The following is a 23973-nucleotide window of genomic DNA, read 5'->3' on the forward strand; positions in this document are numbered from 1 at the left end:
CAGTGGTGCAATCATAACTCACTGCAGCCTTGACCTCCTGGGCTCAAGGGAGCGGATCCTCCTACCTCACCCTCCTGTGAAATTGGGACCAAAGGTGCATGCCACCACACTTGGCTAACTTTTTCATATTTCGTAAAGACAGGGTCTTACTTTGTTGCCCAGGCTGGTCTTGAACTCCTAGGCTCAAGCAATCTGCCTGCCTTGGCCTCCCAAAATGCTGAGATTACAGGCATGAGCCACCACTCCTGGCCTCCCATCACCTCTTTTAATAATCTCTGTATTAATCTTTTGACTATATATCAGCAGTCCCCAACCTATCTGGCACCAGGAATTGGTTTCATGGAAGACAGTTTTCAATTTTTCCATAGCCTCGGGGGTGGGAGGGGGATGGGTCAGGGTTTGGGATGATTCAAGTACGTAATATTTATTGTGCACTTTATTTCTATTATTATTACATTGTAATATATAATAAAATAATTTTACAACTCACCATAATGTAGAATCAGTGGGAGCCCTGAGCTTGTTTTCATGCAACTAAATGGTCCCATCTGGGGGTGATGGGAGACAGTGACAGATCCTCAGGCATTAGATTCTCATGAGGAGCCACAATCTAGATCCCTTGCATGTACAGTTTACAATAGGATTTATGTTCCTACGAGAATCTAATGCTGCCCCTGATCCAACAGGAGGTGGAGCTCAAGGTTGTAATGCCAGTGATGGGAAGTGGCTGTAAATTCAGTTGAAGCTTGCTTGCCCACCACTCATCTCCTGCTGTGTGTCTTGGTTGCTAACAGGCCATGGACTGGTACAGGTCTGTGACCTGGGGTTGGAGACCCCTCCTATATATGGTAATTCCTTTCAGCTTGTTGTTTTTTATGTCTTCTGTTGTGTAGAAATTTTTGTTATTTGTAGGTTAGGTCTGTCTGATCACTACCTTCATGGCTTTAGAATTTTATGTTTATCTTAAGAATGTCTTTCCAAGATTATAAAACTATTTTCCTATGTATTTTTTCTTAGACCTTTATGGGTTTTCATACAGTTTAATGTTTATCTCCTTAATTTATCTGGGATCAATGTCTGCTGGGAGGTAGGCCTCTAATTTTTTTTCCAAATGTGTATCTGGTGGACCCTATACCATTTATTGATTAGTTCATTCTTTATCTACTCTCTTTAAAGACCACACTTAGGATCTATTGATTCTCTACAAGTAGATAGGTGTGGCTTTGGATTCGTTATTCTCATCCACTGATCTATTCACCTATTTCAGCATGAATATCATACAAAGTATGTTTTGATCCGGTAGAACAACTTCTTATTGTTCTTTTTCAGATACTTCTGGGTTATTCTTGTGGTTTTCCTCTTCTAGATGAATTTTAGAATCAATTGATTAAGTAAAAATCTTGAGTAGATTAAGTAAAAATCTGTATTGAATTTATAGATTAATTGGGGGAGAACTGACAGTTTTATAATCAAGATTTCACATCTGGGAATATGTTTCTAAACTTATTCAACAATTCTATCTCCTTTAGTAAAGTTTTATATATATATATATTTTTTTGAGACAGTGTCTCGCTCTGTCGCCCAGGCTGGAGTGCAGTGGCCAGATCTCAGCTCACTGCAAGCTCCACCTCCCGGGTTCACGCCATTCTCCCGCCTCAGCCTCCCAAGTAGCTGGGACTACAGGCGCCTGCCACCTCGCCCGGCTAGTTTTTTGTATTTTTAGTAGAGACGGGGTTTCGCCATGTTAGCCAGGATGGTCTCGATCTCCTGACCTTGTGATCCGCCCGTCTCAGCCTCCCAAAGTGCTGGGATTACAGGCTTGAGCCACTGCGGCTGGCTAGGTTTTATATTTTTTATATGGATCTTTTCTAGTGTTTTTTATTTGTTCCTTTTTCTCTTTTTTTGTTAGATTTATTCTTATTTTACAGTATTTAAATTCTTTTCGTGAATGGGTTTTTATTTTATTTTTATTTTATTTATTTATATTTTGAGACGGAGTCTGGCTCTGTTATCCAGGCTGGAGTGCAATGGTGTGATCTTGGCTCACTGCAACCTCCACCTCCCAGTTTCAAGTGATTCTTCTCCCTCAGCCTCCCGAGTGGCTGGAATTACAGGTGCCCACCACCACGCCCGGCTAATTTTTATATATATATTTTTTAGTAGAAACGGTTTCACCATGTTGGCCAGGCTGGTCTCAAACTCTTGAACTCAGGTGATCCACCCGCCTCAGCCTCCCAAAATGCTGGGATTACAGGTGTAAGCCATCACGCCCAGCCTGGATTTTTAATTACGTTTTGGTTACAATTGGTTATTGATGGTATATAATAACACTTGGTTATTGCTGATATATAATAACACTTGGTTATTGCTGGTATATAGTAATAGCTAATATCCGTGGGTGTGTGCTATGTGCTATATACTGTTCTAAGCATATTTTCCCAAATAATTTTTTTTATTATACTTCAAGTTCTGGGGTACATGTACAGAACGTGCAGGTTTGTTACACAGGTACACATGTGCCATGGTGTTTTGCTGTACCCATCCACCCATCATCTACATTAGATATTTCTCCTAATGCTATCCCTCCCCTAACCCCGTACCTCCTGACAGGCCCTGGTGTGTGATGTTCCCCTCCCTGTGTCTGTGTGTTCTCATTGTTCAGCTCTGACTTATGAGAACATGCAATGTTTGGTTTTCTGTTCTTGTGTTAGTTTGCTGAGAATGATGGTTTCCAGCTTCATTCATGTCCCCTTTATAGTAGAATGATTTATAATCCTTTGGGTATATACCCAGTAATGGGATTGCTAGGTCAAATGTTGTTTCTGGTTCTAGATCCTTGAGGAATCGCCACACTGTCTTCCACAATGGTTGAACTAATTTACACTTCCCATATAATTTTTATAACAAGCCAGTGCCTAGGTACTATTATTATTTCTGTCTTATGAAGAAGAAACAGGGCTGTGGAGAGGTTGAATAACTCACCTCTAGTAATCTAGAGGTAATCATGTGATACTCTGGATCACATGATTACTAGGTGGCAGAGCCAGGGGTCCACACCTGCACCCCTTTCCACTCTTGTATGCAGCATGCCAGCTACCTCATCTGACCCTGGTATTAATTGTGATAGTTTTTTGGTTGAGTCTTTTGGATTTTCTAGGCAGACAGTCATATTGTCTGTAAGTAATTACTATGTATAACTTGTCTTTTTGCATGCTTCTTGTTGGGTATCTCGTTTTGTGAATATTGTATCATCATTTCCCAGGAAGTCTGAACCGGTCAGTTTTTGCTTTAGCACTGGGACACGTTGCCATTTCTTTCTTTCAGGAGTACATGGAGCAGTTGTTTAAGGGGCCATGTAGATGGAAATACAGTTTAGAAACTCTTCTCCCTGCAGCTTCCAACACCTTATTAAATTCAATAGGCTGAATTAACTTTTGTTATTCCACTGTACTGAGAGGTTTTGTTTTTATTTCGTTGTATTTTTTCCCTCTCTATTAATTCTGTGCTTCCATTCCTCAAGTTTCTAAGTTTCTGATTCTTGAGTGAATCTTTTAGGCTTCTTTTGTCTAGCCTGGGCCAGGTTCTCCTATCTTTGGTTAGGCTGACCTTGTACCCTTGGTTAAAATAGAGAATAATCATTTTGTGTTTCTCTGTAGGCATTCTCCGACTATAGGAACGCACTCCTCCACAGAAACCCTGCTTTGCTGGCCCTTATTTGTTGGAGTTGCAATTGGGGGGCAGGGAGCAAGCAGTAAGAGCTTCAGCCTTTGGACACTATCCAGAGCCTGACCTAGGCGCCTACTTGCACCATCCTGTCCTGATGCACTTGGGTTGAGAGAGAGGTGCATGCGTGTGTGCGTGTGTGTGTGCGTACGTGTGTGTGCGTGCGTGTGTGTGTAGAGAATATGTGTAGTATGTGTACTGGGAGAGGTGTCCCAGACCACCAGAAGCTGTAGGAATCTGGAGTCAGTCTTGCTCCCTAGTGGCCAGTGCCTAATTGGGAGAAAGAGACCAGTGGGACACCTCCCTTCTGATCTGGGACTTCTCGGTCTAACCTTGAGCTACTGATCAGTCCCATCACTTCAGGGGAAGGTGTGCCAGGGCCATGGTTGCTAACACTAGCTGTACCACTCACCTTCAGGTCTGCCTGCCCTTGGCCCCAAGTCATAGACAGGAGTGTTATGTTGTCTTTTCTCTTATAAAATGTAAATAATGACTGGGCACGGTGATTCACGCCTGTAATCCCAGCACTTTGGGAGGCTGAGGTGGGCGGATCATGAGGTCAGGAGATCAAGAGCATCCTGGCTAACACGGTGAAACCCCATCTGTACAAAAATACAAAAAATTAGCCGGGCGCGGTGGCAGGCGCCTGTAGTCCCAGCTACTCAGGAGGCTGAGGAAGGAGAATTGCTTGAACCCGGGAGACAGAAGTTGCAGTGAGCCGAGATCATGCCACTGTACTCCAGCCTGGGTGACACAGTGAGACTGTCTCAAAAAAAAAAAAAGTAAATAATGTGTTTTTCCATTTAAAAAACAGCACATGCTCATTAAATAATATTTGAAAAATGAAGAAAATTTAAAAGAAGAAAGAATTGCTTATCATTCTACTGCCCAAACACAATCACTTAACATTTTAGTTTTCTTCCACTCTTTCCTTTTCTCTGCATAGGCTCCTTTTTTTTAGTAGTTGTAACAGTGCTGTTTGTACCCCGCTTTTTTCTCTTATAATAGTACATCGTAAGTATCTTGCTTGTATTATTTGGGAACATCATTTAAAATGACTGTATAATATTCCATTAAGTAGATGGAACATCATTTATTTAACATGCTTTGGTCTTTATCTCTTGAAGGCAAGGCATATCCTCCTTTCCCTATTAACCCATTATGGTTCAGTCATCCGTGAAGTTGGCTAAGCTTTTGAATTTAAATTTTCCATCTACACCGTCTCTTTGAGGTAATGGTATGCCAGTTGCTGTGTGAAATGGAACTTCTTTTTATTTGCTTTAAACTTTATTAATTCAAGCGTCAGCTAGGTGTCTTGTTCTTATTTGGCTTTAGTTTGATGAAAAGTTGTGTTTATCTTCCCCTGCCTGGTCTTGCAGCTTTGGTCCTAGAGCCTCCCTTCCTCCTTCAGAAACAGATGCCACTGTGGATGGTAGGCTTCACAAGCACAGCTCTGTCCACTCTTCACAGATGTGACTGGAGCAGCCTTCTGGAGCTGCGCTCTAGAGGGCATTCAAGTGGACGTTTCCCCACCTGCAAGGTGGGATGGTTGCTGGACAGAGAACAAGATTTGCCTCTTTTTTTCCCTCTTCCCATCACATCTATTTCCTTTCCCTTTAGTGACCCAGGGTGCCCTGTTGGCTGGATCTTAGAAACTGGTTGTCTCACACTTTCACCTGCCCCCTGTCTGTGTCTTTCCTCTTCCTGACTGCTGTTGACCTCCTGTTCCCACTCCACTGGTCCCTCCCTCACAGTGCTGTCACTGCAGCTATGCTCCTGGCTTCCCCTCACCGAGTGAGTTTGTCTGACCTTCGCACTGTATTCATGCTTTGGGACTTACCGCTGTAATGATGTCAGTGGCGGAGGTTAGCAGATGGCGGCAGCAGCAATGAGACCTGACATGTTCTAATGACTTCCTCCTTCCTACCCTTGCCGGCTGAGCCAATGGACGGACAGGGGTTTCCTTGAGGTATTTAAGGAGGGGGCCAAGGGAAATCGGGGGGCCCCCAGGTGCCGATGAGGCCTGTGACCTTTGCTGCTATAATATCAGTGTTTCACAAGCAGGGCGGTTCGGGAGCCCACTTGCAGCCCATCAAAAATTGATTTAATTGCAATTTTTCCTCCAATTAGGAGCACTGGAGCCTGACTAATTGGAGTAATAGAGAGTAATAAGGCTCAGATAAAAAGCCTTCCTTGGCTGCCTTTGTATCTCGTGTCAGTGCCTGTCAGAGGTCAGAGAGCTTGCATATTCTATTAGGCAGCCTGGCCTTCATTTGTACAAATTAGTTTACCCAACAGTAATTAAAATGCCAATGCGGGTTGAAGAGAACTGAATACACTTGATGGGCATGTTGGTGAATGATGTGACAGCTCTGGTGGCCTCCCTTGCCAAAGTGTGTCAGCCCAGGCTCAGAGGCTGCTGGGGCCTGGGCCAGCTGGGCGGCTCTAGGCCAGGCACGGGACACAGCTGCTGAGCACGCCACTTCTGCTGCCCCACCTCAAACCACTCAGTTGCTTCTTTCTTCTTCCAGGTGGAGTCATTTGTTCATTTGTTCATTCATTCATTCATTCATTCAATCAATAAGCATTTGAGTTTTCAGTGTGTGTCAGGCATTATACTAGATGCTGGAAATTCAAATAAGACTAACTCTTGAAATGTAGCCAAGATGAGAGCTTCTGGGCGAGGGGTGGTATAATAACTTGGACCTGGAATCAAGACTGACTGGGTTCCAATTCCAGTCCACTAGTTGCTACCTTTGTGAGCTAGAGCAAATTAATTACCTCCCAGAGCCTCAGTCTCCTCATTTGTAAAATAGGGAAAGTGGAGCTGGGTGCTGTGGCTCATGTGTGTAATCCCAGAACTTTGTGAGGCCAAGTTGGGTGGATCACCTGAGTTCAGGAGTTCCAGACCAGCCTGGCCAACATGGGGGAATCCCTATCTCTACTAAAAATACAAAAATTAGCCAGGCGTGGTGGTGCACACCTGTTAATCCAGCTACTGGGGGTTGCTGAGGTAGGAGAATTGCTTGAACCTGGGAGATGGAGGTTGCAGTGAGCCGAGATTGCACCAGTGCACTCCAGCCTGGGCAACAGAGTGAGACTCTGTCTCAAAAAAAAAAGGAAAGTGGTACCTACTGCATACCTACTGCATAGTGTTATGAGGATTAGATAGGATAATGCTTTTGAAACACGTGCTCAGCACCTGGCACATAGTAAGTGCTCAGTAAATTACTAGTGTTATTAAGAGGGCCTAAGCTAATGCAGAAGCAGCAGGAATCTACCTGACTTTCAGATTGCCCATGCCCAACTAATTTTCCTTCTTACCTTGCTTTCCTCTTTTCTATGTCTTGTTATTTTTAATTTCTCAACTTGAATACACAAACCCTAATTCCCTGGCATCTTCCTCTAGTGAGACAGGCTCCTATGTCTGCTTCTGGAGCCTGATGAAAGTCTGCATGATGCCAGGTTTGCCTGAGCTAGGGCCAGGGGATGAGTAAGGTAGGTTGAAGATCTGGTTAAGGTCTGGGACAGGGTGAGAAATTAGAAGGCTGGCTTCTGGTAAGGGCTTTCTGTTCCAAAAAGAGTAGAGCTTATGGAGTCAGAATGACTTTTAGACCCTCTAGCTAAGAGGGGATAGGTGTACTTGTACTAGTGTGCCTGAGTGTGTGTGTTTTGACATTAATTTTTAGATATCGGTACCTCTCATCTCTTACCTAGTTGCGGTGCTTATGAGGGACTTCTCACTCCCCTAATATTGTGTGCCTGTGTCATGTGTCATTCAAGTTTGAGCCTTTGGTATTTGGGAATTATTCCTTTAGGAAGCAGAGGGACCAGCTTCACAGTGCACATGACTAGCTTTCCCAGCTGTGCAGGCTTTGGGCTCTGGAAGGCCCTCTCAGTTCAGTTCCACAAATTTGTAGTGAGTGCCTTCTCTGGGCCAAGCACTGTGCTAGACACTTGTTAGTACCCAAGAACCTCTAAAGGGTTCTGATCTCAAAGGGGAGATGGGAAGATAAACCAAAATGCCATTTGTCCCTTGAGTATGGAAGGGACTCGGAGGATGGTCAACCTACCTGGGGAGCCACCAGCTCTTGCCTCTGCCTGTTCAACACAGATTTGAAGTCCTCGTCCCTGGAATACCCCTGAGGGAAGAGATGGGACTGAAGGCAAAAGCCATTTGAATTTTCTTTCTTTTCTGAGCAGAGCTGGCTTTTTCATCACTTTCAAACCCAAAATTGAAGTTACAGCAAAGGACTTTAGTGGAGAAAATTCAGTGAGCAATCCCTTGGGAGGATCCATGGAGGAAATGATACATGTTTTCATTTCATTGATCTCCAAGTATTTATTGAGAGCCTTTGACATGCGTAGCACAGGAGCCAGCACTGTGAGAGATGTGACGAGAATCTGGTTGAAGACATCTGGCGGATTCAAATCGAACAGGTTATCAGAGCACAGTATTTTGTTTGGGTTAAATCACCTGGGTTAGAGAACTGAGGAGTGATGCTGCCTGTGATGCACAGATCCCACCCCACCAGCCCCTTTTCAAAGCGCTTTATCCTGTGAGTCTCAAAGGAGGAGTCTGAATGTGGGGGTAACAGGTCCTGTGTGCAGCCACAATATTTTAAGTCCATTCATGGAAGCTTGGCTTTTGCTTCATATTCACTTTCTGCACAATGGGAATAATGTCTATCTCGTGGGCTCATTGTGAGATGTGACGCACCATTTGGGTGTTGGAGAGTAGTGAATTCCTTTTCTTCCTCTGCTCCATGTGTCTGTTCTAACCTGAGATTGCATGTGGGCACACCCTTTCTAATCTTCTGACTTTGAGTGTGGCTGGTCTGTAGCTTCTGCTCATTCGTCCTAATGACCATGAGAATAAGGGGGCAAGAATGGCTGCAGGTAGTCAGGAGTAGTTCAAGGTGTACAAGACTGTGTCTGCACCCAGCCTGACCCCCAAGAGTCCTGGGAAGGCCATGTGGTTTGGGTGTGAGTCCTGGTGAGTGTTTGCTCAAAATCTGCTTGACTGTTGATGGTTTTTTACTGAGTGTTAAATTTGATTAAACTCTTTAAGTCCTCCTAAGTACCGGGAAGACATTCTACTTTCTCTCCCTCTTTTCCTCCTTGATCACAGTGGTTAGGCGAGAGAAAAGGGCAGCTTTTGGAAAGAAACATTTATAGATGTCACATCTAGGCAGTTAAGAAAGCGCTTCACAGGAGGCTGGGCGCCAGTGGTTCACACCTATAATCCTAGCAATTCAGGAGGCTGAGGCAGGTGGATCAACTTGAGCCCAGGAGTTCAAGTCCAGCCTGGGCAACATAGAGAGACCCCTGTCTCTATTAAAAAAAAAAAAAAAAAGGCCCTGTACAGGGTATGAAGGTGAGGGGCACTCCTCCTGGCGGCAGATGATCAGGGCCAGATGTTGGTGGGCCAGAATAGAGGGGGATAGGAGTCCCTGGGAAGGGGGTTTGCATCCCCACCCCACCCTCATCCCTGCCACTCCCACAGCTCTGACCTCCAGCAAGATTAAAGTTCCATGTTGCTCCCCTCTCTATTGACTTACCTTGATGCTAATTTAGGCCTGTGGCCAGTCAGAGGCCTGCCATAGGCCTTAAGAGATGCCTGACCGGGCGCGGTGGCTCATGCCTGTAATCCCAGCACTTTGGGAGGCCGAAGTGGGCGGATCACGAGGTCAAGAAACTGAGACCAGCCTGGCCAACATGGTGAAACCCCGTCTCTACTAAAAATACAAAAATTAGCTGGGTGTGGTGGGGCATGCCCGTAGCCCCAGCAACTCGGGAGGCTGAGGCAGGGGAATTGTTTGAACCCAGGAAGTGGAGGTTGCAGTGAGCCAAGATTGCACCACTGCACTCCAGCCTGGTGACAGAGGGAGACTCCTTTCAAAAAAAAAGATGCCTGTGTCTGTGCTGGCGCCCTTCACCTGGCCCCCACTCCTCAAGTCTGGATAGTCCAATTGCCTGCTGGAATGATTTCCAAGTGGCTATTATGTTTCCAGCCCAAGGTAATTGGCTTTACCAGTTATTAATGGATTACCCTAAAGAGAAAAATGTTGGGGGAGGGAGGAGAGGGTAACACCTTCTGACTTTGTAGTTTGGTTCTTCAGTGTCCACCGGCTGCTTCCCAGGCTGGCAGTCACTTGCAGCATGGCACAGTGGCTGTTTTGGCACTCCCACTCTATAGTTTTTGTGGCTGCTGGCAGCCTTGAAGAAGCTAGGATGATGGGGCATGTCCCTGGAGGAAGTCTTGGCTTGAGTCATGAAAGCCCCAGGATAGCTTGTATGGCCTTTTTATCAGCCTAGGGCTGAAGAGCAGACACCTGCCCTGCAATTTTGATTGTAAATCAGTGGTTTGGCCAGTGCCTGCCCTAACATCTCCCCCATCAGCAACTGGCAGGCCAGCCTCCCCGCCAGCCAAAGCCACTGGCTTCTCCATGGCCCTCTCTGTGGAAATCTATCTCCTCATTGACATGCTTGGGATCAGAAAGCCACAGGTGCTGGGCTGGGCCACAGCGGATGGGCTGTTGCCCCCACATTGCTAATGTGTTATTAGTATGTCCAGTCTTCCTTCCCCCCCATGAAAGACATGTAGGGACATGGCCCATTCCTGCCCCAGGGCTCCTGACACCACTCTTTTCAATTTGCTTGCTTGCTGTTTAAGTTTTAAGCCCAGGTTTCCTGAAGGCTTCCCCTCTCCACCCTACCAAATCCTCTAACAAGAGTTGTCTGGCTCCTAGGTTCAAGTTCTAGGCCAGCGCTACAGCCAGCCTGGCCCACTGCATGGATCCTTTACACCAGGCTTGTGCCTCCATTTAAAGTGAGACTCTGCAGATTGTATATGTTGAGGTTTTTAGGGCTCTAAGGGACACTCTGGGCAACAGGGTCAGCCTGCTCCTTCTCATGTGCCTCTTGGCATTGTTCGTTATTGGCCTCAGAGGACTCTGGTGGACTCCCATCCCACTCTCCAGAAGCCCTGGCTGCCTGGCCCCTGTCATTCCCCACTCCGCCCCACCTATGTACTAGCATATACCCATCCAAGGGATTCATTCACCTTTCATATTTTTTCCTTTTCTCATTTTGGTGCCTTTATACCTGCCCTGTGCTTATACCACATTACCAGATTCCCCCAGCTCTTAAAACCTTCAGGAATGCCCCTCAGTTGTCCCTACTTCTGACCAGGGGCATCACCTTCCAGCCCCAGCAGCCTGTTCCTTGGAGCCCTTTTCTGTGCCCTGCCATTGTGCTCTTGGGGTTCCTAAACAGGAGCCCGACAGGCTTGCTCTCCCTTGGGCTCAAACTTGTCACATCTAGAGATCTGTTTTTATGGTGCACAAGGACCACTCAACCTAGTCTGTGCAGCAGGCCCAGCTGTGGCTGAGCTCGTGGGTGTTCTGGCCAGGCACCTCTGCGGGGCTGCACCCCTTACAGTGCTCCCAGACGTCTTCCCAGCGCTCCTCTGATGGCTCCCTAGGCCACTTCTCTCTTTCTGGCTTAACCCATAATCCCCTTGGGAATGAACACGGCATTCCCCATTGTTAGCCATTTCCACTGCAGGTTCTGACAAGCCAGATCTGATTCTGCTCTCCTTTTGTTTGGCAGCTCTTTTGTGACAGGGACGGCTTGTTGCGGGCACTTCTCACCCCTGAGAATCTGGGACCTCAACAGGTAAGAGATTCCTGAGCCCACCCTGGCTTCCAGCCCAGGAGGTGAAGGAAAGCTTGCTGAGCCAGCCTCTGCCTCGGTTGGCTGAGTAGTCCAGGAGAAGGCTGGAAAGTGGTGTAGTAGGAGGCCTCTGCTGTGGTGCCTTCTCACATGGAACCATTCGGGGTTAGCTGGAGAAGACTGTTGAAGTAATTTATAATAGGTAAATAGTTTCATGCAGAATTTATGATAACAACAACAACTTGGATTTATGATACTCTTTCTCTGAGGTGTGCCTATGTGGCTATATAAAATCCCATCTATCCCCAGAGATGATTTTGCTAAAATAAATTTTGAAGGTGGCCTACAGACCTATAAAAAGAATTATACATAACAGTGAAAATACATCCAGGTTTTATTCACAATTCTCTGCTTTGGCAGGCTTGACATGTTCCCATCTGATTATCTGCCATTCTGGTTTTTTTTTTTTTTTTGACTTTTAATTTTGAAATAATTACAGATTCACGTGAGTTACAAAAATAAGATGGAAAGGTGTTTGTGTAACATCTTACATAATATATAATATAATAATCAAACCAGAAAATTGACCTTGATACCATCCATGGACCTTTATTCAGATTGTACTCTGTGTGTGTCTGTGTGTGTGTGTGTGTGTGTGTGTGTAGGTCTACGTCTGTGTGTGTCTAGTCCTTTGCAATTTTATCACGTGTAGATTCAGATAACCATCACCACAATCCAGGTACAGAACTCTTTGTTCCATCAGCACAAAGATTCCTCATATACTCCTTGGTAGTCACACCCATCCTTCTCCCCTCCTCCTCTTCCCATTGTCCCTGATTCCTGGCAACTTCTTATGTGTTCTCCATCTCTATAATTTTGTCATTTTGAAAATGTTATATAAACGGAATCATACAGTATGTCACTTTTTGAAACTGGCTTTTTAAAAACTCAGCATAATTCCCTTGAGACTCACAGATGTTGTTGCATATATCAATAGTGCATTCCTCTTTATTGCTAAGTAGTATTCCGTGGTATGGATATACCAAAGTTTCTTTTCCCCATTGAAGGACGTTTGGGCTGCTTTCAATTTTTTGACTATTGCAACTAAAGCTGGTACGACGCATACAGGTTTTTGTGTGGGCATATATTTTCATTTCTCTGGGATAAATGCCAAGGAGTACAAATGCTGAGTTGTTTGGTAAGTGTATGCTTAGTTTTTACCTGCCAAGCTATTTTTTGGAGTATCTTTATCGTTTTACATTCCCACCACCAATGTATGAGAGATCTAATTTCTTCACATCCTCACCAGCATTTGGTATTTCACTATTTTTTTTCTTTTTTAAAATCTGTATTTATTTATTTTTTTTAGAGATACAGGTTTATCATTATATTGCCCAGGCTGGTCTTGAACTTCTGGCCTCAAGCAATCCTCCCATCTCAGCCTCCCTAGCAGCTGTGCCACCATGCCCAGCTAATTTTTTGTGGGTTTTTTGAAGAGATGGGTTTGCCATTGTGCCCAGGCTAGTCCTGGGCTCAAGTGATCCGTCTGCTTAGGCCTCTCAAAGTGCTAGGATTACAGGCATGCGCCATGATGCCTGGATTCACTATTTTAAACCATTACAGGTGTGAGCCATGATGCCTGGATTCACTATTTTTAAACCATGATGTTATATTTCATCATGTTTTAATTTGAATTTCCCTAATAGCTAATGATGTTGAATATATTGTCACGTGTTTATTTACCATATATTTCATATATGAATATTCTCTTTGGTGAAACATCTGTTCATGTCTTTTGCCTGCTGGATTGTTTTCTTTTAATGGAACACTTCATGAATTTGCATGTCATTCTTGCACAAGAGCCATGCCAGTCTTCCCTGTATCATTTCCATTTCGGTACATGTGCTGCCGAGGCAAGCAGTTTTTTTGTTTTGTTTTGTTTTACCATTGAGTTTTGACAGTTCTTTCTGTATTCTAGATATTAGTCCTTTGTCAAATATGTGATTTGCAAATATCTACTCCCAATCTGTAGCTTGTCTTTTTTTTTGAGATGAAGTCTCACTCTGTTGCCCAGGCTGGAGTGCAGTGGTGCGATCTCGGCTCACTGCAAGCTCTGCCTCCCGAGTTCATGCCATTCTCCTGCCTCAGACTCCCAAGTAGCTGGGACTACAGGTGCCCACCACCACGCCCGGCTAATTTTTTGTATTTTTTAGTAGAGACGGGGTTTCACTGTGTTAGCCAGGATGGTCTCCATCTCCTGACCTTGTGATCTGCCTGCCTCCGCCTCCCAAAGTGCTGGGATTACAGGCGTGAGCAACTGTGCCCGGCTGCTTGTCTTTTTATCCTCTTAACAGGGTCTTTTGAAGAGCAAATGTTTAAAATTGTGATGGAATCTAAATTATTGACTTTCATTGACTGTGCCTTTAGTGTCAAGTCTAAGAACTCTTCACCTCGTCCGAGGCCCCAGAGTCTGTAAATTAAATGCCACAATTGGCAGCACTAGTGAGGATGCTCTTCTCACCTGCTTCCTCAGTCTCTGAGTTTTGTCTTCTCCAGTTTTCTCCATCTCCCTAGGAAAGCAGTAGCTACAGCTTTTTTTGTTGTTGTTTTTTGAAAAATCCATTCTATAGTCAGTCTTTCTAAAATTTTTAAAACAACATGAGATATTTTAATCAAGGAATCATGGTTTTTTCCTTCAACATTCTCTTTTGATAGTCATCCAAGAACAGGGATGGGAAACTCCCTACTTCCCCAAACAACCATTCCGTCTTTCGGTAGCTCTGTGAGTGAGAATGCCCACCCTTTATCATGGATTGATTTGCTCCCTGAAGCTGTGATCCTGGACAAGAGACAAGCAAGTTGAACCTCTCTTCTGAAGAACAGACCTTTAAATATCTGAAAACCTTGGTTCTGCTCTTCAAGGGCCTCCTGTTCTTCAGGCCACAAGTTCTAGGTCCTTCAGTTGTTCCTCATTAACACAGTAGATAAGTTAGCCATAGCCTTTGGCTGCAATGAAGACCTAATTCAAAGTGGCTCAAATACGCCCGGCGCAGTGGCTCACCTGCCACAGCACTCCAGCCTGGGTGACAGAGTGAGACTGTTTCCAAAAACAAAAACCAAAACACAAAGTGGCTCAAACAACAATGGGATTATCACTCTCTTAGATGACAAGGAACCCAGAAGTTGGACGGGTTCCAGGGTTGATGGTTAAGTAGCTCCATGAGATCATGAGGGCCCAGATTCTCTCACTTTCTGCTTTGCTACCCTGGTCAAGGTGGCTTTTGCTCTCAAGCTTGTTTAGAGCTGCTCCACGAGCTTGCAAGGCAACACTCAGAGGGAAATAGGAATAGCATATGTCCCTGTCTGGGGTCCCTTTTTAAGATGAGGAAGCCTTTCTTAGGAATTTTTCAAGCAGACTTTCCCTCACATCTAATAGTCAAAATTGTATTCCAGTACTCGCCCTAAACCAAACCCTGGCAAGGGGAATGGAATGACCAGTCAAGATTCACTTCCTGGGCCAAGGGAAGAACTCAGCTTCCACCCCTGCCCCTACACATTAGCAGCAGCAGGTGCAGGGAGGGACGGCATAGAAGCTGGGTTTGCTTGGCTAGAAAGAATATGAGGAATGTCTAAATAGGTGACCTATAGTGTTGGTCTCACATTGGTTTCAGGACCATCCTCACCTGAAAGTTTCTCTAATTTATCTCGTTTTATCCCTCTTGAAATGGCATGTTCATAACTGATTACTGGACAGACCAGGTGTGGTCTGATGAGTAGCAGATGCTGGCACCTCCTTCATTTTAAATCTTCTGCTTTTGTTAATAAAGCCAATAGTCATACCCCACTGTTGCTAGCCTAACTGAAACTTCCCAGGACTGCTTTGTGCTTTAGCCCCTGGGATATTGGAGCCCCTACAGTCTGTGAAACTTGTTCCCCATGAGCTCACCCTGCCAAACTCCTGCCACAGGCCCTCCTTTCTTCTGAATGGGGCTGGGGTAGAGGCAGCCCCTCCCCTGGTGCCAGGGCCAGTGTGATGGGAGGCTGTGAGGAGCTCGGGAGGGAGAACTGGCTGTGTGGCCAAACAGACCTGGCTTCCAGAACTACTGTGCCTCTTGCTGTGATCTGGGGCCCTCTGGACTTCAGTTTCCTCATTTGTAAAGTGGAAATTAGTTATCCCTACCTAACAGAACTGGTATGAACAAAATTATTGTGAAAAAGTGTCCCATACAGTGCCTGTCACCTTGGAGGCATTCAACTAATGCAAGCTGTCCCTTTCCTGCTCTTCCTCCCCATCCAAACCTAGTACCTCGGAGTTTGTGGAGGCTTCTTTTTTTCTTGAGAGACAGGGACTTGCTCTGTCACCCAGGCTGGAGTGCAGTGGCATCATCACGGCTCACTGCAGCCTTGAACTCCTGGGCTCAAATGGTCCTTCTGCCTCAGCCTCCCAAGTAGCTAAGACTACAGACACGCACCACTATGCTTGGCTAATTTTTAAATTTTTTTGTAGAGACAAAGTCTCGTTGTGTTGCCCAGGCTGGGCTCGAACGCATTGACTCAAGTGATCCTCCCACCTTGGCCTCCCCAAGTGCTGGGATTATAGGTGTGAGCCACTGTGCCTGGCTTGTGGAGGCTTTTAATTCTCAAAATATCCGTGTCTTAATGACTAGTGGAGGAGGAGGTGAACCTGCTGACCTCCTGGCACAGGGAACGCTCTTGACAGTGGGCTGTGGGTCACCACGATGGGCATTCTGATGAAAGTTTTTACTTGGTTACATAGCTGGGCCTTGTGTTTGGCATCATCACCCGCCTGGGCCCAGGATGACACACAAGCCGGGTGGTGGGCTGGGTACACCACTGTGGCCCAGCATCATCTCAAAGGTTGGGTAATCTTTGAATGGCCTCTTCTGCCTGTGGTTGCCTTGGTGAAGGGTACTCTTCCATGCAGATTTATGGTCAGGATGGAGTTCTAAGGCACCATTTCTTTGACTGTTATTCTCTTATGAAACCCCTAGATCTCACCAAACCCAAACACTGGGTCTTTATTGAAACCAGATTGGACCCTAATGAGAATGGGTATGAGACAGCGACAAGCTCATGCCTGGAATCCCAGCACTCTGAGAGACTGAGGCAGTAGGATTACTTGAGCTCAGGAGTTTGAGAGTAGCCTGGGCAATATGGTGAGACCTTGTTTCTTACCAAAAAAATTAAAAACAAAACAAAACAAACAAACAGCTGTGGCCTCAGTTCCTACTGGAGCTTGAGAAGAAACAGCCTTGCGCCCTCTGGCCAGCCTCTGGGCTCTGCTGCTTGTGGCAGGGCTGCCCTGGGCACCACTTAGCAGTGCCTTCTCTCCAGCCCTAGGTTCATCTACTGGGAGGAACCAGGCTTTGTTTAAACATCTGTCCTGTCCCCAGAGAAGCTTGGAGGACCAAGTGGTACAGTGATTGAGGAAAGATGCCCTGGTGGAGGCATTTGCTTTTGGTGGGAGGAAATGGATGTACAGGATGACTCTCTAGAGCTGTCTTTCCCAGAGAAACCCAAGTAGATAATAAAGCCATGTAGAAAATAGGATTAAGGTAATGAACAGGCAGGACAAAGTTTGATCTTTCAATAACACCAAAGCCTGACTGACAGGCCAATCTGAGAGGTGGAGCAGCATTGCCGGTAGGACTTGGGGCTGGGTGGTGAGCGGTGCTGGATGGATTCTTTGCTTTTAACCTGTCACCGCTGAAACTTGAGGAGTGCCTGGATTTTCTCTTTCATGTATGTGCTGGGGCTTGGGTGGAGAGCGGGGAGTACTGGAGGGGCAGTTTGCCCTAAGCATTGCTATACCCTGGATAATGGTGGGGGCTGGGACACACTCAAAGCTGTAGCCACCTGCTGGGCACCAGCACTCCCATCGGGAGCCATCACCCACGTCTATGTGTGTCTCTCAGCTGCTCACCCTCAGGCAGCCAATGCTGCTTCTCACAGAACCTGCACCACTTTCAAGGTCACCATTGTTCCCTCAGCCCCTCATTCCACCAAGACCTCTAGAGACTGTTCTCCTTGCAGGCTGGGCTGGAACAGGGATGGAGGGGGAGTTGCTGACTAAAGCACACAGGTCAGAAGGCAGTCACAGGCACACCGCCATTGCCTAAGTGGCAAGGAACTTGGCTGTCTCCCTCTCCCTTCCTCTTTTTCTGCCTTTCTGTCTTCTGGAGCCAGGCACCATGGGGTTAGGCCCAGGGACAGGGGATTACTATCTAAACGAGAAAGAGTCCTTCACCCAACCTCAAAGTGCCAGAATATTCCTGCTTCTGATGGTAGGTGGTCTTCAAGCCCATTCCCTAACTCCCAGGTGCCAGGAATTCCTGTACCTTCATCTTGACTGACCAACCACTGAAGTATTCCTAGCTAGGCCCTATGATCCTATCAGACCCTGAGGAACTGTGCCAAAGCCATCCTGCCCGAGCCTGGGGTTTGGAGGAATTGAGGCTCATCTTGTGTCCTCTGTGTTTGAGCAGGACCCTTCCTTGGCTAGGCCCCAGGGAAGGTGCCATGTGTTGACTGTGTGGGGCCCAGCTCCTGGTGGCTGGAAGGCCCAAGTGGGTCTGACTGGCCTGACATCACACATGCCCCCTTCCCCCATGGGCTTACTCTTGCTGTGGGTTTTATTTTTTTCTGCCAAGAGGCATTAAGATGGACCTAGCACTGGTGCCCTGAGCACAGGGCACAGCTGGGCCCCTGATAGCCTGTGGGCAGGTGGGCTTCAGGATGGAGAGCCCTTTAATCCCAGACCTGAAGGTGTCATAGTAGGTCCAACCACAGCCACAGCCCTAAGCCCCGCTGAGATTTTGGAGTGGGGAAGGGGATAGGGAGGTGGTTGGTGACCTGGCTGCTCCTAGGGTATTGAGTCTTTGGCCAGGCCCTGTGCTGCCCTGTGTGTGTGGCAAGCCCTGCACACATCCCATTGATTCCCCTTCCCCTTTGGGCCAGGGTCATCCCTGGTCCCCTGTTACACCTCCACTTCCACCTCAAAGCTCCCAAGTTCCCCTTTTTTCAACAAAGGCAGGGGCAGAATATCCTTCTCACCCATCCTAACAGACGCCCTAGGTTTTTCCCCTCTGAGCCTGGGTTCAAGCCAACCCCATGCCTGGAATACCCCCTCTGTCCCTAATGAAACCCTGCTCACTCTTCAGCATAAACAGCACCTCCACCACGAAGCTCTCCTTGATCCTGACCCCTATTGCTGGAGTTGGTGGCCCTTTCCACTGAACACAGTGTTGGAGCACTGATAAGGGCCACCTGGTCAGCCATGGCTGTGGCCTGGTAGAACTCCCTCTCTGAGCTGGGAACTGGCCTTGGTATCCTGAACTGAGCACAGGTATGAGTGTCAGGGCATCTGATGACATTTGGAATGGTAAGGGACACTTGGCTGGAGCCCTTTCTGTCTGGAGAAGGAAGCTGTGTCCTGCACACAGGCTGGGCTGCTCTGAGGGCACTGTTAGTGCCCCTCCTGCCCAGGTGTGGCTTTGTCTCTGCCCCGGCGCTCTGCCCCCACCCTGTGCAGGGGCCTGGCCCACAGTCAGCGTGATTACGGGAACTGCCCCTCTTTAAAGTACCTCCCTTCTCCTTTGAAAGCATTACTGACAGCTTTTTTTCATTCTTTTTTCTTTACCTCTTTAAGGAACCCTGTAATTTCTTTCTCTTTCTTTCTCCCCCCATAACTTTTTCTTTCTTGTCTCCTCTGTCCCCCTGAACTCTTTGAAATTGGCTCTCTGCCTGCTGACACCAAACTGATACTTTGCGTTTCACTTCTCCTTATCCCTTTATGGCAACAGATGTTGAAATTTTGTATCCTTTTATCTGCCCGGCTGCCCCTTCCTGTAATTATGGCCCCCTTGTTAGCAGTACAAAGTGGGCTGCCTGGCCTTTGAGCCATTGTGTCTGAACACATGTGCGCGGGCGGGTGCTGGGGGTGCGCGCACACAGACACATGCATATGAGAGGCTGTATGCTTGAGAAGGCCCTTCCTTCCTTCTCACCTGATGGGGCCAAGGCAAGCAAAGCTTCCGTAGCTACTCCATTGTTCACGTTTAGAACCTATCTGTCCCCTTGATTCTCTCACTACCCCCACCAGAGGGCAAGCCTCTGGGCATCTGTGAGATGGAAAGGCCTGCAAAGAGCTGGAAAGGGCTGGAGGTGGCCCTGGGTAACTCTTGGGGCAAGTCCAGTTGTGCAACTGTAATAGAGAATGTTGAGGGGCCAGTGATGGAGTGGCTGCATTGTCTGTGAAGGCGGGGAGTGCCAGCACCCTGGAGCATATAGACCTGATCTAAGATTTACTGGGTGCATTACTTCATTTTCTCATCTGTAAAATGGGGTTAAGAAACTTACCTCCAAAGCCTGTTGCGAGGATTAAATGGGCTGATACGAATAAAACACTCAGCATGTTGCCTGGTACACAGTATGGACTCAGGATATGTGAGCTGTTGCTGTGGTGGCTACTCTGCCACCAGGTAACCTTTGCAGCCATCTCATCTGGCTCCAGCAGACAAAGAGAATAGGCCCTTCAGCCTACTTCCCTCTGTTCCCATCATCCTGAAAGCTGCTACCAGACAGGATTTCCAGGAGCTCTGCCTTTATCATGGATTCAGGCTCTGCTCTTCCTTGCTATATGACAGTGTCACTTTTTGTATGTGACTCTCAGTTTCCTTATCTACAATTGGGGCCTGAACTAGGACAATCACTGTTCAAAAGCCTCATGGCTGTCTGTCTGCCACTCACGGAGTTTGTGCCAGGTGAGGGATGTGCACCTTAAGGCCCGCTGTGGCCTGGAGGCCGGACCCTGCCAGCATACTCCCAAGCCTCCAACCAAACCAGATTGCCAGCTGCTGCCAAAACAGCCTGGTTGCCCTAGTGCTGCACTTTTGTTATTGCTCTTCCTGCCACCTGGGCCATCTCTTTTTTTTTTTTTTCACCTGGGCCAGCTCCGTATCTTGTCATTGCCTGTGACAGTCCTGTCTCTCAGTGAAGAATCAGTCAACACCCCCAGCCAGAAATGCTCGCTTTTCTTAGCTGCCCCCTTGTAGAATTTTCTGTTGTTCTCTGTGGTACCTACCAACTCACACTTTGATTTGTTAGTTGGATACATGTTGCAGACTTCTTTCTCTCCCTGGATTGAATACTCCTTGAAGGCAGGGACAAAGTCTCTTTGATAGTCACAGCTTACATCTCTCTGTAGCTTCCATTAAGCACAATGCTTTGTATACAGAAGATGCTCGACTGAAGAAAGGAGGAGATAGAAGGGAGGAAAAACTTCCCATTCTCTTTGCAACCATGTTGGGCCCAGCTTATACCTTCAAGCCATCTGCCCCCCAGGCAGCAGAGATGGAAGAAGGTCAACTCTTTGTCACCCTTCCATCCTCTCTCTCTCTCCAAAAGCCATTGTTGCATTTCAAGGTAGCACATGGCAGACAGGTGCACAGGTAAGCACAGACCCAAACAGATGCAGGAATGAGCATCCATAGGGTCTCCAGAGGACACCATCAGGAACCCCGTATGTTAAAAATGACTGAAAAATGGTGTGGGAGCCGCAGACATGCTGAGCTGTGGGCTGGGAGGTGGAGGAGGTGGTGACTCAGGAATGCTCTAGTACAGGCGGCTGTAGGGGAGGCTGGGAGAGGTACTGCAGGGCACCAGGCTTCCTAGCTCTGCAGACTTGTTGGGCAGGGGTAAGGTGCCAGGGACTGCCCCCTGTGCCCAGTCCAGCTTAGCACTCAGGGCCTGTCCCTGGTGGGCCACCCAGGTCTTTAGGGCCAGCCCCTACCACCAGTTAGCTGCCCCCCACAAAGATGGTGATGGGTGTCAGCGTTTCATGTAAATGTCCCTCCTCTCTGACTGGCAGGAAGTTCTCTCTCTCCCTCCAGCTGCAGTAGAGTCACCTGGGCAGCAGGATAGTTTGGGCCAGGGGGCCCTGACCTCTCAGGGGTATGGCCACACTCTGCTTGCTTCTTCCCGTCCAGGTAGTGGGGTTCCCAGGAGTAGCCTGCACATGGCCAGAGCCAAGGAAACAGGTCTCCCTCAGGCTGCCCCTCCTCAGCCTGCGTCTCATTCATCAGGCTCACACGGGCGGCCCCATCTGTCTTTATGTTTCCCTGGGTCAAGAGAGAATTGCTGGACTTGGCTTGGGGGAGGCTGGGGTGTGGAGGCCCCCAGCACTTAGTGGCTCCTGGAGGCCTGGGCTTTGTCCATGGGAGTTGGAAGGGAATGGACTTTTTGTCTGGCCCTCTATAGTGACAGGCAGACCCTTGCTCCCGTCTTGGCCCAGGGCTCTGAGCAGCAGCCCTGTTCCCACACAAGCTGTGCAACAGCCAAGGCTCTGCACTCCCCCCTCACCCCCCACAGTGAGAGGCCGAGAAGCATTCTTAACATTCTTTCCAGAGAAAAGGGGTGAAATGTCTGAATTTGGGGGGTCACCACGTTATACAAATTGCAATCTAATCGTTTTTACAAGAACACACTTGCAGTAAGAAAAGGAGCCCAGGAGGAGGGGATGAGGAGACAGACAGCTTGTTTTGTCCCCCTTTCCCCCAAAGTTTGGGGCTATTGTCGGGCCAATCTCTCTACCAGAGCAGTTGAGCTAGAGTTTTCTAGTTAAATAGGTCTTGGGGTGGGGGCCGAGAAGGGCCCACGGTGCCATTTCTGTTTGTTTTCCCAAATCAAAGCCCCAGCAGGGCTCCTGTGGCACTGCTGGGTTGCTATTTGAAGAGATGGGCCTTTTCCCAGAGGCTGGTGTGTCAGTTTATGCTCTGAACTTAACCTCACGGGCACCACACAACAGAGCCTTGAGGGTCCTGGGCCCAGGGCAAAATAAATTGTATCTTTTTATTGGCCCATTTAAAGTGTGTGGCCATTTTAGAGAACTAGAGAACAGCGCAGCAGAAAGAAACTTCTCAGCTCCTGGCCAGGCTGTGTGGACAGACCAGGGGCTCTCAGGACTTGTGTTGGCCCCCAGGGCCTGGTGCTCACTTGGGCCCTTGGGTCTCCCCCTGAGGGTAGGGTCCCTTTGGGCTGTCCTGTATTTCTTACTGCAGATACTTATGGCCATGACATTTTCCAGTGGTGGCATGAATGCTGGAGTAGGGGCCCAGGTTGGCAGCCCAGTCTGGGTGGGCCTCTTATACTGCTGTCCCTGTGCAGCCCCATGAGTGCCCAGCTCTCCTTCCCTCTGAACCCAGGGACCAGGGTGGGCAGGTAGAGCCATGCTGGGCTTCAGTCCTCCCAACCCCCACTGCCTTTCATCTTCTATTTCAAACAAACATGAAATTACTTCTATAGATTAAAGGGGAGAGCTCCTCAGTCATTCCTTAAGGCCTCACTAATGGAGGGGGCAGGGCCCCCAAATCTGGAAGAGGGAGGAGAACTGTGGAGCCAAACAGCCCCTACCCAGCATGCACCCAGTATACCTGTGAGAGAGCCCGACTCCCCTATAGGGCTCTGGCCTGCCCAGGGCGGCTGAATCTTGGCTGGTGGCCATCTGGGAAGGCAGGGCTTCTCTGGGAGCCAAGGTTAGCAGTCTCTAAAGGATGCTGATCTGGGGAGAAGGCTTTCTGCCTGATCCCTCTCAGGAGCCCCCCAACAGAGGCTTGTCATCTTCTCCCCGCAGGCCCAGCTCTGGGCTACTGAGACGAAGACCAGAACTTCCCTGAGAAGGAGGCTGGGGGCAGGGGTGCTGACTTGGGGATTAATTCCCCACTGGCAGCAGCAGGGCTCACTGCCCAGGGCTCACTGCCCAGGGCTCAAAGGGGGAAAGGTGGAAGGGGCAGAAAGGAACCCCCAGTCTCCTCCTCTGATTCCTTCGGCCTTAAGGGAAGATGGCAGCTCTGTCAGGGAGAAGGGAGGTTGTGGGTCAGGGTCTGAATGAGGTGGAAGGATGAGAGCTGACATTTGCATTCAGACGTGTGGCTGGCTGCCTTGTCTGCCTCAAGCCGTTTGCTGACATGCTGCTTCGACCAAAGCTGCGCTGGTGAGCCATAAAGTCCCTTCACTCCATGCCAGGGCCTCTTACCTGGACATCCCTTTGAAGTGTCCATGGCCTTATTTCTCCTGTCATGGCATGGGAGAGCCCAGCGTCTCATGGGTAAAGGAAGCTGAGCCATCAGGCCTAGAGGGCGCCCCTTTTCCTTCATTCCCCCCAGTCATTCTGCAGAAACTCAATACTTCTACCCATCCCCTGGCCGCAGGGATTAGCGGGTGCACTTGATGTTGAGGGGTAGTTGCTAGGGACAGGAGGCCCCCCTACATGGTTGCTAGGGGTCTGGCATCAGGGCAAAGGGTCTGCCCACTGCCGCGGTCACGGAGGGAATTACACAGTCACAAAGAAATTGTTCTTCTCAGTAATCTGCTCTCGGCCACCGGGTGGGGTGAGGGTGGGGGGAGCAGGCTGGAGTCCCGCAGGCTGGGGGCTGTGATCACAGAGGCGTGCTAGCCCCGGGCTGGGGGCCAGCTAGGCCAGGAACACCAGGGACAGCTCGCTAAGCTGCTTTCTCAGCGATTTCTCTCCCCAAACACAAAGGTGTTTACTTGTTT

General features: G+C 48.1%; 1 protein-coding gene across 1 annotated transcript in view; it reads left to right on the forward strand.

Annotated features, from left to right (window-relative positions):
* Window positions 1–23973, forward strand: part of FBXW4 (F-box and WD repeat domain containing 4) — an 87864-nt gene that overhangs the window by 61539 nt on the left and 2352 nt on the right. Inside the window, exon 6 of the mRNA XM_011935510.1 lies at window positions 11338–11403. Coding sequence (XP_011790900.1) covers window positions 11338–11403 — 66 coding nt within the window. The remainder of the gene's footprint in view (window positions 1–11337; window positions 11404–23973) is intronic.

The sequence above is a fragment of the Colobus angolensis genome, unplaced genomic scaffold (genome assembly GCF_000951035.1).
Source record: "Colobus angolensis palliatus isolate OR3802 unplaced genomic scaffold, Cang.pa_1.0 Scaffold144, whole genome shotgun sequence".
Classification (NCBI taxonomy): domain Eukaryota; kingdom Metazoa; phylum Chordata; class Mammalia; order Primates; family Cercopithecidae; genus Colobus; species Colobus angolensis.